This window comes from Oncorhynchus nerka, linkage group LG9b (genome assembly GCF_034236695.1).
Source record: "Oncorhynchus nerka isolate Pitt River linkage group LG9b, Oner_Uvic_2.0, whole genome shotgun sequence".
In the NCBI taxonomy this organism is placed as follows: domain Eukaryota; kingdom Metazoa; phylum Chordata; class Actinopteri; order Salmoniformes; family Salmonidae; genus Oncorhynchus; species Oncorhynchus nerka.
Genome location: NC_088424.1, coordinates 44354805 through 44374888, shown reverse-complemented (window position 1 = coordinate 44374888; position 20084 = coordinate 44354805). Strand labels below are relative to the sequence as shown.

General features: G+C 42.7%; 2 protein-coding genes across 4 annotated transcripts; one reads left to right on the top strand and one right to left on the bottom strand.

Annotated features, from left to right (window-relative positions):
- Nucleotides 1-35: 35 nt before the first annotated feature.
- On the top strand, nt 36-8111 carry LOC115114010 (low-density lipoprotein receptor class A domain-containing protein 1). Of its 2 annotated transcripts, XM_029641946.2 has the most exons (6): nt 37-3422; nt 3591-3630; nt 3866-4015; nt 5468-5605; nt 6617-6745; nt 7683-8106. In XM_029641946.2, exons 1-6 carry the CDS (start codon nt 3393-3395, stop codon nt 7838-7840), a joined length of 645 nt encoding a protein of 214 aa, XP_029497806.1. In that variant the 5' UTR covers nt 37-3392; the 3' UTR covers nt 7841-8106. The 2 variants fall into 2 exon arrangements, with proteins under 2 accessions (XP_029497805.1, XP_029497806.1); XM_029641945.2 differs by having other exon boundaries at nt 36-4015; nt 7683-8111.
- A 3924-nt stretch (nt 8112-12035) lies between these two features.
- On the bottom strand, nt 12036-18106 carry lrrc42 (leucine rich repeat containing 42). 2 transcript variants are annotated; one of them, XM_029643279.2, is made up of 7 exons: nt 17526-18106; nt 17216-17347; nt 16579-16697; nt 16251-16336; nt 14123-14236; nt 12947-13031; nt 12036-12654 (listed from the first exon to the last, which is right to left on the bottom strand). In XM_029643279.2, exons 1-7 carry the CDS (start codon nt 17936-17938, stop codon nt 12305-12307), a joined length of 1299 nt encoding a protein of 432 aa, XP_029499139.1. In that variant the 5' UTR covers nt 17939-18106; the 3' UTR covers nt 12036-12304. The 2 variants fall into 2 exon arrangements, with proteins under 2 accessions (XP_029499139.1, XP_029499137.1); XM_029643277.2 differs by having other exon boundaries at nt 16579-16700; nt 17526-18105.
- Nucleotides 18107-20084: the final 1978 nt, after the last annotated feature.

Genomic DNA, 20084 nt, shown 5'->3' with positions numbered 1-20084 from the left:
TACAACATTGTCATGATTTATTAGATAATGTATTGCAACAATTTGGATTTACTTAGTATGAATCTTAACTGAATGAAGTGAAACACAATTTTGATTAAAACGTTTCCATCTCCTACCACAATTCCAGGCTTGAGAAGCTGGTGTACAAGGACAACCAGCGTAGCTTTGTCCAGGAGAGGAACAGGGACATGTATGTGGACCGGAGCATCAACGAGGACAACTACAACCTCTTCAGCTGTCTCTCCAGGCCAATTCTCACAGGACACGTCTTCTGCCACTGGGCCTTTGAGCAAAGCACTTAACCCCTGAAACTGCTCCAGGGGTACTGCAGACTAGCTGATCCTGCTCTTTCAATCTCTCTGTGTGTTTTCTGTTCTCAACCAGTTAAGCAGGGGTTGGAACCGAATACTGGAGGAAAAAAAACATTTTTCGAGGAACAGAATCAGAACCAGGAACAAACATGTTCTATCCTGTTGCAGAACAGAACCATTATTTTGAAAAGCATGGGAACCGGTTAATAACTTGATTTTACATTCCAGGCATTTTTTTTTCTCAGTCCCACAAAAAAAATATGCAACGGGGTGCCAATTCTTCATCTTCACTAGGAACCACTGGCTTCACTAGGAACCACTGACTTCACTAGGAACCACTGGCTTCACTAGGAACCCCTGACTTCACTAGGAACCACTGGCTTCACTAGGAACCACTGGCTTCACTAGGAACCACTGGCTTCACTAGGAACCCCTGGCTTCACTAGGAACCCCTGGCTTCACTAGGAACCCCTGGCTTCATGTAGGAACCCCTGGCTTCATGTAGGAACCACTGGCTTCACTAGGAACCACTGGCTTCACTAGGAACCACTGGCTCGCACAATGGATCTTTCTGATCCTGTCTTTTCTGACTCTCATCTGGATCTGCTGTGATACCATGGCAACTGCTGTAGTTCAATACATCCCAGCTGAGGAAAGTCTTCTCCTAGGCCGAAAATATAAGTGTTAGTATTCTAATATCCCATAACTCTTTGCATAAATGAAACAAAAACAAATGGATATGAACAAACAAAATTGAAAATGTTTCTGTTGTAGAAACTGAGTATTTATTATGGATCCCCATTAGTTCATGCCAAAGCAGCAGCTACTCTTCCTGGGGTCCAGCAAAATTAAGGCAGTTTATACAATTTTAAAAACATTACAATATATTCACAGATTTCACAACACACCGTGTGCCCTCAGGCCCCTTCTCCACCACCACATATCTACAGTACTAAATCCATGTGTATGTATAGTGCATATGTTATCGTGTGTGTATATGCATGTGTCTGTGCCTATGTTTGTGTTGCTTCACAGTCCCCGCTGTTCCATAAGGTGTTTTTTAAATCAAATTTTACTGCTGGCATGAGTTACTTGATGTGGAATAGAGTTCCATGTAGTCATGGCTCTATGTAGTACTGTGCACCTCCCATAGTCTGTTCTGGACTTGGGGACTGTGACTTCTCACCATCTACGCTACTACTGCATCAATATGTTTTGACCATGACAGTTTACAATCCAGGGTTACTCTAAGCAGTTTAGTCATCTCAACTTGCTCAATTTCCACATTATTTATTACAATATTTAGTTGAGGTTTAGGGTTTAGTGAGTGTTTTGTTCCAAATACAACGCTTTTAGTTTTAGAAATATTTAGGGCTAACTTATTCCTTGCCACCCTCTCTGAAACTAACTGCAGCTCCTTGTTAAGTGTTGCAGTCATTTCAGTCTCTGTAGTAGCTGACGTGTAAAGTATTGAGTCATCTGCATACATAGACATTCTGGCTTTACTCAAAGTCAGCGGCATGTCGTATACATTTTAAAAAGCAAGGGGCCTAAACAGCTACCCTGGGGAATTCCTGACTCTAACTGGATTATATTTGAGAGGCTTCCATTAAAGAACACCTTCTGTGTTCTGTTAGACAGGTAACTCTTTATCCACAGTACAGCAGGGGGTGTAAAGCCATAACACATATGTTTTTCCAGCAGCAGACTATGATCGATAATGTCAAAAGCTGTGCTGAAGTCACCACAATCTTATCATCAATTTCTCTCAGCCAATCATCAGTCATTTGTGTAAGTGCTGTGCTTGTTCAGTGTCCTTCCCTATAAGCGTGCTGAAATTCTGTTGTCAATTTATTTACTGTGAAATAGCATTGTATCTGGTGAAACAGCATTTTTCCCAGATGTTTACAAAGTGTTGGTAACAGGCTACTTGGTCGGCTATTTGAGCCAGTAAAGGGGGCTTTACTATTCCTGGGTAGCAGTGACTTTAGCTTCCCTCCAGACCTGAGGGCAAATGCTCTCTAGTAGGCTTATATTGAAGATGTGGCAAATAGGAGTAGCAATATCGTCTGCTATTATCCTCAGCAATTTTCCACCCAGATTGTCAGACCCTGGTGGCTTGTCATTGTTGACAACCATTTTTTTCACCTCTTCCACACTGACTTTAACGGAATTCAAAAGTACTATTCTAGTCTTTCATAATTTGGTCAGATATACTTGGATGTGTAGTGTCAGTGTTTGTTGCTGGCATGTCATCCCTATGGTTGCTAATCTCGCCAATGAAAAAGTAATTAAAGTAGTTTGCAATCTATGGAGATATGAAGGAACCAGAGTCATTCAATATTGAAAATAAAACTTTTCCGTCTTTGTAGAAACTGAGTATCAATGGATACATGGAGTACGCCAAGGACCACAAGCTGCTGACCCCTTACCCAGCATCCTCTCTGGTCCTCCCCTCCAAGCCGGAGGAAGAGGCTGGACCACTCTAACATCTAAACATCTAGGGGCCAAACCAACATGGTGGAGATCAGAGTTGGGCTCAATTCCATTTCAATGCCAGTCAATTCAGGAAGTACACTGAAAATCCAATTCCAATTCTCTGTTAATGCTCGTCTAAAATGTATTTTGATAGTGATACCTCCAATACCTAGCATTTCCTTTAAAGCCGTATTCCCATATTGACTGTTAGGTCAACCGTAAACCCTCAAACACACAGTAGCTATGGCAAAGAACAATTCAAAGGCTTTTAAGTTTCTAAGTGAATATAAACAAACCACTAAAACTGATTTAGAACTATTTCCCCATTCAGACTTCAGTCCATTGAGCCTTGGTGCCCAGTTTATTATTGACTGTTTAAGGATAGAGTCTGTTTACCTTTGTCACTGTGGGCATGTCTGAGCTGGTGTGAGGTGACTGAGGGGAAACTGTTGTTTCCACAATGCCTCAATGGTAACCAAGTAACTATCACTGAACCTATCAACCTACCTATAATTACCTACCATAATGGTATTATGCGACTAGTTTAGCTGTGCTTTAGTAGTGCTTAGATATGTTGAATAGGGAATATTGAAGAGCTACAACATGAATACTAACCGGACCCACCCACAGCAGGTAATGTCTCAGAAGTGTCCGTTGGAATGGAATTTGGAACAATAGTGGGGTTTTTTGTAAACATCCATGGAATCGTTTTAATTTCATCAATACGGAAACAACGATTTCCTCCATGTTGGAAAACATTTCCTGGGACTTAAAATGTATCACTTTTCTATTCCATGTCAGAGACTGTTTGATGATCGTTCATTGGGGTCACCTGATGAAGGTAAGACAAATTATTTTGTCTGTCATCACCTAGAAATGGTGTGCTTTAATGTGTGGTACACGTTATGGTACACGGTATGATACACACAGGGCCTCCCACGGAATCCCAACAATACAGGGCTCTGGCCAAAAGAAGTGTACTAAACGGAGCATAGGATGCCATTTGAGAAATAACTATAGACGTGTACAGGATCTGTCGCTGGACTGTGGTCTTTCTCCCATCTGTCTGTCCACAGACTGCTGTGAAGAGTGCTGCAGGCCTAGCTGTCGGTGCTGCAGAAGACGAGTGGTCTGTCTCTCCAGTATAATACTAACTGTAGGAACAGTCCTGGCTGTAGTAGGGGTTATACTCGCTCTGGTCTTTGGGATCCCCAAATCACCTCCTGGTAAGATAAATAAACACACGGGTCTTTCTCTGCTGGATCACAATTATTTAGGAGGGGACTGTGGATATGTCTCCGTACATTAGTCACACACGACGATATCTCGGACAGCAATAGCATGATTCTGGCGAAACTTGGGTGAATGGTGCATGTTTTTGGCCATATATCACAAACCCCCCCGAGGTGCCTTATTGCTATTACAAACCGTTTACCAACATAATTAGAGTAGTAAAAACAAGTGTTGTCATACCCGTGGTATACGGTCTGATATACCACGGCTGTTAGACAATCAGCATTCAGGGCTTGAACCACCCAGTTCATAACAAGAGATTGAAAATGAAAGGTCACACCACTCACCCCGATATCTTTATCTTTATGTACATATTCTTTATCCCCTTACACTGTGTATAAGACAGTAGTTTTGGAATTGTTAGTTAGATTACTTGTTGGTTATTACTGCATTGTCGGAACTAGAAGCACAAGCATTTCGCTACACTCGCATTAACATCTGCTAACCATGTGTATGTGACAAATAAAATTTGATTTGATTTGGAGTCATGAAATACCGTACATAAGTCCCTCTCCTCATAAGGAACACATTTGACTCATAAGGTCCACCATTGATGGATTTTCGCCATTTAGAATTTTGTAAAAAACACTTAAAAACGCTACTCTTCTGGCACCGAATGTCTGATCTTCACGAAACTTGATATGTGGCGCCTATGGACAAAGGTCCAATGCAATATTTTCCAGACTAGTACTTAAAACAACATTCACGTTGGCGTGGTCTGGCACGTAAAAAAAAGTCAAGGATGTTCATATTGTAAATACATTTTGGTACACATGTTGCATACAATGTCTAGACTCAGCATATGAGCATATGCAAGAACATTCATATCAACCACACGGTGGCGCTATAACAGGCACGGGTTTATATCTCTTGATGTGTTTGACTCAGTGTTGAAATTTGGCGCACATGCTTAGGGAAACGAGACTAGCTAACCCACGTGATATCTCAGACACCACTGGCCTGTTTTAGACAACTTTGGTGAATGACAAGTCTTGGAATAGAGATCTGTCAGTTACAAAATTACAGTGATTGGCCCAAGGGGGGGGGGGGGCTGCATCATTCGTAGGGGACGACATGTTTACTGTTGTCTTGTTTATCTATGTAATGGAGTGCTATTGTATGCAGTTACTGATATCTGACACAAGATGGCAGTAAATACTACCTTTCAGTGTTATCCTGGGTTTGAAGGCCTATTTGTTGTGCAGACTTGGGGCCCTGTTCATAAAGCATCTCAGAGAGAGTGCTGATGTAAGATCAGCGATCCCCGTTCTTTCATTATGGTCTGAAAGGTCTAAACTGATCCTAGATCAGTGATACTACTCTGATGCTTTGTGGATACTGATCCCCAGTTCTAGTAATGAGGGTTTGTAAATGTCCCCTTGTAGTAAACCGTGTCTGCAGGACAGCAGACAATGCGACAGGCTTCCTGTGTGACGACAGACTGACCTGTATCCCGCCCTCTGACCTCTGTAACGGGGTCGTGACCTGCCCCAAAGGAGCCGATGAGGACACACACATGTGCAGTTAGTCACTGTTCCAATAATGTTCTTATTTATTTTCCATTTTAGTCATTTATTTTGATTTAACCTTTATTTTTTAAATTTTAGCAAACACGATCATAAAAAAATACATTCATGGTAATAAGTGATGTGATGCACCGATATGACGTTTTTGGTCGATATCTGATATTTTCCTTGCCCCCCCAAAAAAACAAGATACCGATAACCGATATTTAACATTTTAGCGGCCTTTTAAGCATTCTAGTACAGTTACATTAGTTAAAACACACACGTACGCAGCAGTCTAAGGCACTGCATCTCAGTGCAAGAGGCGTCATTACAGTCCCTGGTTCGAATCCAGGCTGTATCACATCCGGCCGTGTTTGGGAGTCCCATAGGGTAGCGCACAATTGGCCCAGCGTCGTCCGGGTTTGGCCAGGGTAGGCCGTCATTGTAAATAAAAATTGGGTCTTAACGGACTTGCCTGGTTAAATAAAAATAAAAATTGTTTGCTTCCATGAGCTAGCTAGCTTTTTTTTGGACAAGCACTATAGGTGTGCGAGACAACTTTACTACGCCTGATAGTGTAATCAATGTGTAATAACTATGTTAAAAAAACGTATGAACGCGTTAAATAATGTGAATATTTACATGAACATCTGTCGCCAATTGGATGTAAACCTAGCTATTGTAAGTTAAACCTTTCCTCAGTAAAGCAGCTATTAGCAAAACCAATGCTATTCATTTTCCTAAGAACCTTGTGTTAAGAAACTCAGGGGGACTAGAACCCCAGGTTGAGAACCTCAGGTTGAGAACCTCAGGGGGACTAGAACCCCAGGTTGAGAACCTCAGGTTGAGAACCTCAGGGGGACTAGAACCCCAGGTTGAGAACCTCAGGTTGAGAACCTCAGGGGGACTAGAACCCCAGGTTGAGAACCCCAGGTTGAGAACCTCAGGGGGACTAGAACCTCAGGTTGAGAACCTCAGGTTGAGAACCTCTGCTCTAAGTAAACATGCCCATACATTTCCTTTCAGGTGATCTCCCCAACAACCTTCCAGGTGGTCTTGTGTTTCGATGTGGAAACCCTCAGTTCTGGGTCTTTACTGACAAGAAGTGTAACAACTTCAATGACTGTGGGGACTGCTCTGATGAGATTGGGCCTTGTGAGTTGTATTATTCAATTTTCAGAGTCAAGTTTAATGCTGTTTTCTTCGCCTACAGATTACCGTCATATTAATTTAACTAGGCAAGTCAGTTAAGTACAAATTCTTATTTACAAAATGACAGCCTACCCCGGGCCAATTATGCGCCGCCCTATAAGACTCTCGATCATGGCCGGTTGTGATACAGCCCGGGATCGAACCAGGGTCTGTAGTGACGCCTCTAGCACTGCAATAATAGGCAAGAAATAGGGCAGTAATTATTTAGGTCACAAGGGTCACCACCTTTGTGAAGGGGGGAGTACATGGGCCGCCTTCCAAACCTTGGGGATAGTACCAGATTTATTTATTTATTTAATATATATATATATATATATGATTGCCTGGTTAGCGGGAGTACATGCTATGTTCTAAATGGAACAAAAATGCTCGAGTTGAATGGTGCTACTCACTGGTTGTTTCCCCTGCTGTCCAGTAAACTCTTTGTACACAAAGGAGGGATTCTTTATCGTCTCCTTAGCAACCAGGCTGAACTCTTGTTCTGTCTGTTTAGACTGTCACCATTGTATAACACTGCTATCTTAAGACACATGGGCTATGAAAACTGGTTCCAACCTGCTTTTATTTGTTTCAATGCTTTAAAAAAGGGAGTAGAGCGAAGGAACCCTTATCGCTCACGTAAGCAGTTCTTTGTCATTTGTATACTTTTATGTTCCTCCCCAGTATATCTGGAGAGTTAACTTCCTTGCAATTGCTTGAATAAACTCTTTAAAAACAAATGGAAAATTATCTATATGTGATCCTTGGAATACGTTTTTCTTCAACAAGATATTATTTCAGTATCAAATTGTATGTAATAAGACTGTGTTTACCAACCTCCTATATTCAGACACACACAGTGACGGAGAGGTGGCCTGTGCTTCTCATCTCCCCTCTACAGATGCTGGCTGTGCCCCCTGTGGTGTGTACTGGTGGCCCTGCATACCAGTGGACTTCCAGTACTGTTCCTGCATCCCTCGCTGTCTGTGCCGTGATGGACGCCAGCACTGCTACGACTGGTCTGACGAGTACACATGCCCCAAAAGTTTAACCTGCTAGACTAAGGTGACCAGATTTCTGAAATGAAAACCGGGGACATTTCCAGCTCGGCGGTCAATATATCATTAAAATATCCAATGTTATTATCTATTATATATAATATCAATACATCATTAAAATATCCAATGTTATTATCTATTATATATAATATCAATACATCATTAAAATATCCAATGTTATTATCTATTATATATAATATCAATATATCATTAAAATATCCAATGTTATTATCTATGAAAAATAAAAAGGGGAACAATTCCGGTTTCATGTATTTAGTCTAACAGGCCCACTGTGACAGAGAAAACAACTATACTACAGAAACACTACAGACAAGACAGAACTGTCCGATCTGAACAGCCATTCAGTGGTCCTGCTAGTCTGGGTAGAACTGATCTGAACAGCCATTCAGTGGTCCTGGTAGTCTGGGTAGAACTGATCTGAACAGCCATTCAGTGGTCCTGGTAGTCTGGGTAGAACTGATCTGAACAGCCATTCAGTGGTCCTGCTAGTCTGGGTAGAACTGATCTGAACAGCCATTCAGTGGTCCTGGTAGTCTGGGTAGAACTGATCTGAACAGCCATTCAGTGGTCCTGCTAGTCTGGGTAGAACTGATCTGAACAGCCATTCAGTGGTCCTGCTAGTCTGGGTAGAACTGATCTGAACAGCCATTCAGTGGTCCTGCTAGTCTGGGTAGAACTGATCTGAACAGCCATTCAGTGGTCCTGGTAGTCTGGGTAGAACTGATCTGAACAGCCATTCAGTGGTCCTGGTAGTCTGGGTAGAACTGATCTGAACAGCCAATCAGTGGTCCTGCTAGTCTGGGTAGAACTGATCTGAACAGCCATTCAGTGGTCCTGGTAGTCTGGGTAGAACTGATCTGAACAGCCAATCAGTGGTCCTGCTAGTCTGGGTAGAATAAGAGCAGAATAGAACATGAGCAAAATTGAAAGAAAAAAAACAGACAATAGTATATGTGAAATAGTTAACAACATAATAAAGAAATAAGACGAAGAGATTGGTAAATACATAATATACTTATACTAACCTAATCTGTATATTTCTCAGAAGAATGTATCTTCTTCAGGATTGCTCTGTCTTTGGCCAGTTTCTCCATGAACTCCTGGCAGGGGAGGTTGAAGTTTGTCTTCACAATAAGCATGGCCTTGATGGTAGGAACAGTGAACCTATTTCTTGCTGCTGTCCATAGATCATTCATTTGGGAGAACACTCTCTCGACTGGTGCATTACTTCCAGGTAAGCACATGACAACAGACGCTAATCTAGCCAGGTTAGTGTGTGGGACGTCATTCTTTTTGAAGTCGGTAACCACCATGCTCCATCTCTGACTAAACGGTGTCTCAGATGTGTTCCATTCTTCAAGCGATCCCCCTTTAGAAACTCTTGCAGGCCAGTAACCACCATGCGCCATCTCTGACTAAACGGTGTCTCAGATGTTTTTCATTCTTCAAGCGATTCCCCCTTTAGGAACTCTTGCAGGCCAGTAACCTGGTCACACAATGCATCCTCATTGATGGTCACATTGGGGCATTTTTCCTGCAGTGTGCCTGCTGCCTTCTGGATCTCTTCATGCTGAGGTTGCCTTTTTAAAAGGAGACCATGTAAATATTTTAGATTATCTGTGTGCTTTCCCCAATGCTTGCAAGTAGTTCACAGCCGTAGTGAAGAATGATTGGGAAGTTTTGAGAAAGCGGTCTTTAGACATTGCTCCATTGTCCTCCAGCTCTCTCAGAAGTCCTCTGACCAAAACTGAAATGAAGTTGTCATCACGTCTTGCAGTCAATTTTGCCTCAACATTTCTCAGAATTGCAGTGGACTCCACAGCACAGTGGTCCTGGCCTCCAAGCATCTTGATCGTGTCACTGAATATGGTCAAGTTTTCATGGACAAAGGCCAGCCAAAGTTCAGTCAGTGGATCTTCGAACATTGCTCGCAGGACAACAGGGCATTTGTCTTCAGAAAGAAAAAAGGATTTCAATGGCACCTTTTCAGCACTCTTTCTAGAGCAGGAAGCATGGACAGCCAGCGAACATTTCTGTGTCCTAAAATGTTATGGTAGTCCTGGCCAACAAACTCACAAAAGCCCTTCAGTCTTTCTACTTTGACGGTGAAAATATCTTTGTGAGCAGGTATTTAACATCAAGGGAAATCATATCCAAAGCTGTTTTGGCCGTGTTATGAATGATGTGGGCAGGACAAGCCAATCACCTCCTGCTACAGAGCATTTTCAACGTTGGTATGGACATTGACCCTCACCAGCCTATTCAGTCCTCTAACGTTGGTATGGACATTGACCCTCACCAGCCTATTCAGTCCTCCAAAGAAGGTATTTGTGTTGTCGGCAGAGAATGTTTCCCAGGTTACATTCTGGGATGACCACCAGGACCTCAGCTGCAATCTCCTCTGCTGTTTCTCCTTTCAATTTAATAAAATCATGCACTTTTGTTTCCACAGATGTGTTTCCGACCATATATCTGACAATATCTGACTACTATTGGCAGCAGCTTTACATGTCCATGATTGGACACATCAATGGACAGGGACACAAATTCAACCTGGTCTAGGTCCTGTGTTACCAAAGTAGTTGGCCATGGTGCTAACACGTTACTCGCTATGGCGTCACATTTTGTCCTAGCACATGTAAACTTCGGCTCATAAAGCTTCCGTGTCAGTTGTGCTGTGCAGTCCATAGATGTGTAACTATGATTGTGTCGCATGCAAAGACACCCCTCCTGCACAGCTAAATCATATTGTTCTTGAGAAGGCTCTACCTTCTTGAAGAATGTGGTGACAGAGGGCAAACCAACACGGCCAATCAGAGAGGCTTTATGCTTTTTAGTCTGCTGATGTTCTACCACTGCCGTTCTTCTCCGGCTGCCAATTGAAAGAGAGGAATTACAAAGGGTGCAGTGAACCATTCTATCGTCATGACCTGAGCGTATAAATGGAAATTCTCTCATCATGTTGTCATTAAAATGGCATTTCCGTTTCTGGGAAAGAGCCATTGTACCTCCTGTCTGCTCTTCACTCTCCTTGTGTTGTCACTCTCCTTGTGTTGTCACTCTTCTTACTCTCACTCTTCTTAACCTTTTCTTCTCCTCCAATCTTTCCCCACTCGTCTTCCTGCTCTTCACCTTTCCACCTCACTTCACTCTTTTTACTCCCTTCATTTTTCCTTCTCCAATCTTTAATAATAAATAGTACACTATTAGATAAAATAATTTGGTTAACAGATTCCCATTGCTTGCCTCATTTTTGTATTTTATCTATAAAAAAAATGGTTTGCAATAATAAATTGGCAGGCTCTGTAATCATATCTTTACCTTTCCTCCTCTCTCTTTCACTCTTCTTCCTCTCCACTCTAACAGAAAACATTATGCTAATGTTATCCATGAAAATGTCTAAATATATTTTCACACTACTTATAATGCCAAACCATTAAAATTGTAATGTACAAATACATATTCTCATAATTAATTGTGCATGAATTAATATAATCATGTTCAAAATAGCCCGTCCACTGCATGTTTACATGTGAACGTTTTTTTTTAACGTAGTTACCATGACAGTAGTTGGCTAACTTAGCTAGCTAGATAACCTAATCGACATAGCTCATGTTAGCTAGCATAACCTATTTAAAACCTTATAAAGCAGAGCATCTATCTATATAATAGTGACATTATTACATCATTGGCTAGTATCTCAAACAAGTGTAACTTTGTTTGTTTGTGGTGATGTTGTGGATTCACTTGATACTTGCTAGCTTCTGGCCGAGTTTTCCACAGCAGTTTTCTCTACAACTAGCGCGAGCAAGTAGTTAGAAGAAGAGTGAAGCTACTATAGTGAGCAGCCCCCTCTGCTGGACGAAACAAGCACAACGCGATTGAGACGTCAACCGGTAGGCTCTGCTGCCCGGTCTTGCCACGTATAATATTATTTCACTTTGCAGTCTGTTTTTAACGCACAGTAAAAAACGGGGACAGCTCCAGCCGGGGACAGGCCACCAAAAACAAGGACTGTCCCCGGGAAAACGGGGACGTCTGGTCACCCTATGCTAGACTGACTGCCACATCCATCCCCTAATCTCTGAACCAAATCGAAGGTGTGTACTCTGGCTATGTGAACATTCTGTCATCAGAGACGGGATCCACACCCAATGATCAGAATCTTGGAACAGTTACAATAATAAAACAATATACTTTTATTTGTAAAAAGTTTAAAACGTAAATAAGCAGCAGATTGACGAAGAAAACACTCTAAATGTTCCTCCAGCTAAGGAGTGCTTGGGGTCCACTTAACAAAAACTAAAAAACCCACCAAAGCTAACCTAGAGGTGGAACCTGAACTCTACAGGATGCATGACACCAGGAAGAGTTCAAATTGAGCACTGCATTGTCACACACACATTTGGAGACTGTGGACCTCAGCTACGGAGGAGAAGAAGCATCAGTAACTGTTGAGTAGATCCAAATCGCCTGCTGTGAGAGCTGGTGATGAAGAAGCACGTTTTACAGGAGGGCTGTGATGCCCACTGTCCCCGACCCGGTGTTTACGAGGCCTCTTCTTGTTCTGTGAACAGGGTTTTACATGTCCGTTGGTGGACCCTGCGATTTCAACGCTGTCGAGTGACGAGGGCTTAATTTGTCCACTTTTAGTCCCTGTGCATTGGGTCTGATGTGTGTGTGTGCTTGTTGCTGGTTTATACAGATGTATCCTCTCCCTGGTTTTGTCTTGTTCTTTATCCTGGATCAGAGGTGATGCGCTCAGGATTCCTCTGACAAACTTCTCTCTGCCAACTGAAGAGCAAATAGTAATTGTCTTGTTTACAACAACAGCACCTGTATTGACAGCCATATATTGTATATAAAAACAGCACCAAACTGGCCACTGCAGAGACAGACAAGCTTAGAAAATAGCCTGGTTCAGATCGGGAATGTGCTTATAGCCAATTCCCCTAACCTCTGACATGTATGGCATGGCTAAGACTGTCCGATTGGGCTAAAGAACACACAGCTCCCGACCTGGTTAGCTTTAAAATGGTCTTTCATTAAAATAGTGATGTATATACAAAAGGATGTTAACACTTACAAAAGCGAATAGCTGATGTTCTTGACTCTTGGATCTTCTTTAGTTTGGGCAGTTCTGTTGCACTCAACTCCCACCGGTTTACTACCTGTCACAAACATACATGCCATACAAATAAAACAAGTTATCAATAAACTACTTTAGTACCATAAATGTGTGTTTTACAACAGGAGTGTTACCTGTTCTGCCCAGCCTTGTGTTTTACAACAGGAGTGTTACCTGTTCTGCCCAGCCTCGTGTTTTACAACAGGAGTGTTACCTGTTCTGCCCAGCCTCGTGTTTTACAACAGGAGTGTTACCTGTTCTGCCCAGCCTTGTGTTTTACAACAGGAGTGTTACCTGTTCTGCCCAGCCTCGTGTTTTACAACAGGAGTGTTACCTGTTCTGCCCAGCCTCGTGTTTTACAACAGGAGTGTTACCTGTTCCGCCCAGCCTCGTGTTTTACAACAGGAGTGTTACCTGTTCTGCCCAGCCTCGTGTTTTACAACAGGAGTGTTACCTGTTCTGCCCAGCCTCGTGTTTTACAACAGGAGTGTTACCTGTTCTGCCCAGCCTCGTGTTTTACAACAGGAGTGTTACCTGTTCTGCCCAGCCTCATGTTTTACAACAGGAGTGTTACCTGTTCTGCCCAGCCTCGTGTTTTACAACAGGAGTGTTACCTGTTCCGCCCAGCCTTGTGTTTTAGAACAGGAGTGTTACCTGTTCCGCCCAGCCTTGTGTTTTAGAACAGGAGTGTTACCTGTTCCGCCCAGCCTTGTGTTTTACAACAGGAGTGTTACCTGTTCCGCCCAGCCTTGTGTTTTACAACAGGAGTGTTACCTGTTCCGCCCAGCCTTGTGTTTTACAACAGGAGTGTTACCTGTTCCGCCCAGCCTTGTGTTTTACAACAGGAGTGTTACCTGTTCCGCCCAGCCTTGTGTTTTACAACAGGAGTGTTACCTGTTCCGCCCAGCCTTGTGTTTTACAACAGGAGTGTTACCTGTTCTGCCCAGCCTTGTGTTTTACAACAGGAGTGTTACCTGTTCTGCCCAGCCTTGTGTTTTACAACAGGAGTGTTACCTGTTCTGCCCAGCCTTGTGTTTTACAACAGGAGTGTTACCTGTTCTGCCCAGCCTTGTGTTTTACAACAGGAGTGTTACCTGTTCTGCCCAGCCTTATGTTTTACAACAGGAGTGTTACCTGTTCTGCCCAGCCTTGTGTTTTACAACAGGAGTGGTCGAAGGCCTCCAGTAGTTTCTCAGACAGGACCAACCCCATGGTGTTCCTCACGGTCTGCTTGAATGATGGGCCAACCTGGGAATCAAATTGTTTACATTTCACCCTCAGTTCTGTTAGCGATCAGCGGTGCCATCTTGTGGAAGACATGTTACAGATTGGAAACAAAGGGGTCAGAATAGAATCTTAGCTATGGTCTGGTGCAGGGCTCCAGACGGTGCCAGCCGCACATTCTACATGGTCACCTCACTCAAAAACATCTTATTTTATAGAAAGCTAAAAACATGGATTTGGTCAAACGAGTAAAGTAGTACATTATTCTTGTAATGAAAAAGTGTCTGTCCCTTTTCACTGGGGCCTGCTGCTGTGTACCGAGCAAGCCACGCTCCCTCTCCCGTGAAAATAAAATGCTCTGTGTTCTGATTGTATAACATTTCAAAATCCTATCCTACGGAAAACACGGCTATCATGTTGTCACCGTTGAAGAAAGGAGGTTCAGCTTTCTGTAGGTAATTTTTTTACTCAGCTCTCAATAGCAACTATTTTTTACAACCAACATATTTGATATGGCTTTGAGATACGGACAATGTGAAATGCGCATAGGCCTCACTGGGATTGCATAGGCCTCACTGGGATTGCATAGACCTCACTGGGATTGCATAGGCCTCACTGGGATTGCATAGGCCTCACTGGGATTGCATTGGCCTCACTGGGATTGCATAGGCCTCACTGGGATTGCATAGGCCTCACTGGGATTGCATTGGCCTCACTGGGATTGCATTGGCCTCACTGGGATTGCATTGGCCTCACTGGGATTGCATTGGCCTCACTGGGATTGCATTGGCCTCACTGGGATTGCATTGGCCTCACTGGGATTGCATTGGCCTCACTGGGATTGCATTGGCCTCACTGGGATTGCATTGGCCTCACTGGGATTGCATTGGCCTCACTGGGATTGCATTGGCCTCACTGGGATTTCATTGGCCTCACTGGGATTTCATTGGCCTCACTGGGATTTCATTGGCCTCACTGGGATTGCATTGGCCTCACTGGGATTGCATAGGCCTCACTGGGATTGCATAGGCCTCACTGGGATTGCATAGGCCTCACTGGGATTGCATAGGCCTCACTGGGATTGCATAGGCCTCACTGGGATTGCATTGGCCTCACTGGGATTGCATAGGCCTCACTGGGATTGCATAGGCCTCACTGGGATTGCATAGGCCTCACTGGGATTGCATAGGCCTCACTGGGATTGCATAGGCCTCACTGGGATTGCATTGGCCTCACTGGGATTGCATAGGCCTCACTGGGATTGCATAGGCCTCACTGGGATTGCATAGGCCTCACTGGGATTGCATAGGCCTCACTGGGATTGCATTGGCCTCACTGGGATTGCATAGGCCTCACTGGGATTGCATAGGCCTCACTGGGATTGCATAGGCCTTACTGGGATTGCAAATGCCTCACTGGGATTGCATAGGCCTCACTGGGATTGCATTGGCCTCACTGGGATTGCATTGGCCTCACTGGGCAATAGGCTACAACATTTGAGCCATTCAAAATGTACTGTTAGATGAATACATGGCTACTAGCAGTGGGTAATATCTTTAGAGTTAGCGTCAGCGATCTTACTAATGTGCTTTTAGTTTTCACTTAATCAGATGGTGAATTAGCCCCAATTAAAATGAGTCTACGATATTAGTGCGCATTAAGATGCAGGCTAATTCATCTCTATTGAACCAAAAATAATAATAATAATTACAGACATTTCTGGAGCTCTATTTTAACAGTAAAATATAACAAATAGTCTAATTTGTCAAGTCAAAATGTATGAAAACCACTGGATTATGTTGCACATTCAAATATTTTAAATCACAACATGAAAATATGACAAAATGTATTTATTGTAGTCTACTACACTTTTTAATAAAGCACCGAATTACTTTATATACTAAAATGTTATATTACGTGCATTGGTTGGTGCCACCCAACTGAAAAACTTAAGAGGCACCAGTACCACCAGGGGAAAATGTTAGTCTGGAACCCTGGTCTTGTGACAGGGAGAAATACAGAGTCAAAACATTCTCACCTTTATGTTAGTTCCTGATACATCAAGACCTTGTAGCTTTGGGAGGCATGTGAGATATCCAACTGCCTTCTCAGTGATCGGGTTGTCTGTTGGAAAAAGAAGTGAAAACATCCGGTTTAGAGCTATGCTGTGGCTCCCCTGGACCATCTAAGACTTCCTGACCTTGTCTCCCCTCCCATCTTCACTAGCTGGAAAAGAACAGGTTAAAAATCCCTAAGAAGAATCTGCTTTCACAATTCAGATTTCCTTCCTAGCTGTGCAAATAACTAAGGATGAGACTAGGATGCCATGTTGTACTATTGAGATGCCCCCATAACAGACTACTCACAGGACAGGTCCAGTATCTGTAGGTGTCTCAGCCCCCTCCTCATCATCCTGACAGGGGCTGTCAGTCTCTGGAGACCCTGGTCTGACAGGCTGTTACCACCCAGGGACAGCTGGACCAGGCTACTGAGAAAAAGGAGAGGAGAACTACAATTGGACCAGGCTGATGGGGAGACAGACACAGGACTAACTTTACAAGGAAGTAGATACTCAGCACACACATCAAAAGCTTAGGCCTAGACACCTAAATTGGTTGAGGTTACGATTGGGGGTTATTTAAAAATAAAAAAAAATTGAAGGCAAGTTAGTTAAGAACAAATTCTTATTTACAATGACAGCCTAACCCAGACGACGCTGGGCCAATTGTGCGCCGCCCTATGGGACTCCCAATTACGGCCGGTTGTGATTACAGCCCAGAATCGAACCAGGGTATGTAGTGACACCTCTAGCACTGAGATGCAGTGCCTTAGACCGCTGTGTCACTCGGGAGCCCAATATGGTTAGGCGAACCACCACCCAGAACCATTTGAAATCTGCCTGCTAAAGACACATCAGGGTCAATCACACACGTGCAACTCAGCCTCAGTGAATTAATTAGGCATTGTACTGTACGATAGAACAACAACAAAATATATTCATACCTGGACAATGCATCTGATGTGAGATGTTGGAAGATGTCGTGGCTGTCTCCCAGTCTGCAGCCAAAGAGATCCAGGCACTTCAGACTATGAAACGTTTTTATCTCTTCCAGCTTTTCAGACAGCAAAGGAAACCTGTACGGAAATAAGGCAACAGGCAGCCAGCCCATGTATGAACTGTCAATGAAGTGCATCGCAAGTTCCTAAATGGGTTGTAGGTTGAAGGTTACATGTTGGTGGTACTACAAGGTGGGGTATGTAGGCTAACTACAATGTGGCACGGAAGGTGTTTATAACCAAGCTCTGTCCTTACCTATGCCGTAAACAAAGTGACCCGAGCACTATGTCCCCGTATGCATCACTGAACAACTGCAGAGCCTTGGGGGCTGCATCAGGATCTGAAAATATCTGTTTTTCCTCCGCGGCGGCGAAGAGTCTGTCCCCTACTTGTTCAGGAAATCCTTCGAGAGAATCGACATGGTTGATGTTGTACGCCACAAACAGCAGAGATATGTCGTAGAGGGATTTGGCCGTGTACTTCAAACTGCCTTCTTTGTTATAGGTGAAGACGAAGTGCTCCTTTTTCAACGCCAGAGGGTTTGTTGTTCTGTGTGATGATGATGATGACGATGAAGGCGGCTTCGTCTCCGCGAGCACAATGTTATTGACGCGACGAAGCTGTCCTCTCTCGCGCACATATACTATGCCAGAGTCAAGGTCGCCCATTTTATAAGACTTTACTACGAATTAACGTCTTTCCACACCATTCATCTAGCTACAGTAGCTAACCATCAAGTCGTGTTAACTAAGGAGATGTTCGATTCTGCCGCCAGCTTCCGTTAATAATTCTGGCTGAACTGGGCCTGTCTAAAACGACGTCTTGGGTATTCATTCGTCCTTCACAATAAAGGTCCCTCACGTTGATAACCTACAATCCATGAAGAACAACATATATATTTTGCTCCGTCAATTTAGTACAACAATATTTCAACACACAACAAAACTCACAAAAGACAAGAGATAAGTTACTAAAGACAACAAATAAAAGAGGACTTAACTATAAACTAAAGTTGTGTTATAAATTCAGTAATAGGTAAAAAAGTCAGTTGAAAGATTAAACAGTCATTGGGGAAAAAAGTGTTATGGGTGTAAGATGGCACAGTGATGCCGCCTGTTGGTAAACGTTAATTACTGCGATACCCGGAAGTGTTGCAATGTACTGAACTGGTTACTCGCATCAATGCCTCTGCCTCGTCATTTAACGTCCAAACAGAAAGATTCTTATAACGTTTTTTTTATTTTATTTTTTTTAAATATAACGGAGAATAGGTAATATAGCTAAACATGACCTCAAGTGAAGTTTGCTATATCTACAAAAGAAAATGTATGAAAACTAAGAGGAACATTGGACTAGATCAAAACATGAACATATCCTCTGCAGCAGAAGTAACTCTGGGTCTTCCTTTGCTGTGGCGGTCCGTGAGAGCCAGTTTCATCATAGCGCTTCATGGTTTTTGTGACTGCACTTGAAGAAACTTTCAAAGTTCTTGAAATGTCTCGGATTGACTGACCTTCATGTCTTAAAATAATGATGGACTGTTGTTTCTCTTTGCTTATTAGCCATAATAAGGACTTGGTCTTTTACCAAATAGGGCTATCTTCTGTATACCACCCCTACAGCACAACTGATTGGCTCAAACGCATTAAGAAGGAAAGAAATTCCACAAATTAACTTTTAACAAGGCACACCTGTTAATTGAAATTCATTCCAGGTGACTACCTCATGAAGCTGGTTGAGAGAATGCCAAGAATGTGCATTACTGTCAACAAGGCAAAGGGTGTCTACTTGGAAGAATCGCAAATATATTTTGATTTGTTAAACACTTTTCTGGTTACTACATGATTCCATGTGTTATTTCATAGTTTTGATGTCTTCACTATTATTTTTACAATGTAGAAAATAGTAAAAACATTATTTCTTTAAACTTGAATGAGTAGGTGTGTCCAAACTTTTGACTGGTACTGTATGTATATGTATATATAGCTATAGAAATGCATTTATTGATGTCTACATTCATTTTTAACACGTTTGTTATATAACATACACCTTAATGCATACTTTTAAACTATATTATGTAAGCTAAACATAAACATGATTATATAAACACATTTTTTTGTACTAATGTTACTGTCCCCACTACAGCAACTAAAAATATATGTCGTTTTGTCCTTGAAACATTTAATTGAAATACTGTAGAATTCCATTCATTGCTATGGAGGACTGCTCCTACTGAGGAAAGCCAATATGGCCGACCGGTGGCTTCAAAGCCTCTCAATGGCCAATACCTCGCATCAGCAGTTCGGGGTTTATATACATCATTGTTGCCGATCCAGTAGTGACGAACCTACCGATTCTACATGTAGAATCACAATACTTGTCCGTGGCCAACAACTTAAATTTGAGTTAATCAGGGAGCACAAACCCACACTTCGAGGAGCCTAAAACAAAAGAGAAAAGCACCACCACTTTTTAAAAAAAAATCTATTTATCTACATTTTACATTTACATTTAAGTCATTTAGCAGACGCTCTTATCCAGAGCGACTTACAAACTATTTTTTCTAAGGTCATCAATGGATTATGGAAGTATAGGATATGGATCAGCAGCTCAGACATCTTTAAAAAAGCTAGATGTTATCCAGCCCCAAGCCCTAAGAATATGTTGTGGAGCACTTAGGACCTCTTCGGTGGCAGCGATGCAGGTAGAGTTGGGAGAGATGCCATTAAGGTTAAGAAGACAACAGCAAGCCATGACATATTACGTAAATCTACAAGGACATGAGGTTACACATCCTCCTAGAGTGCTGGGAAC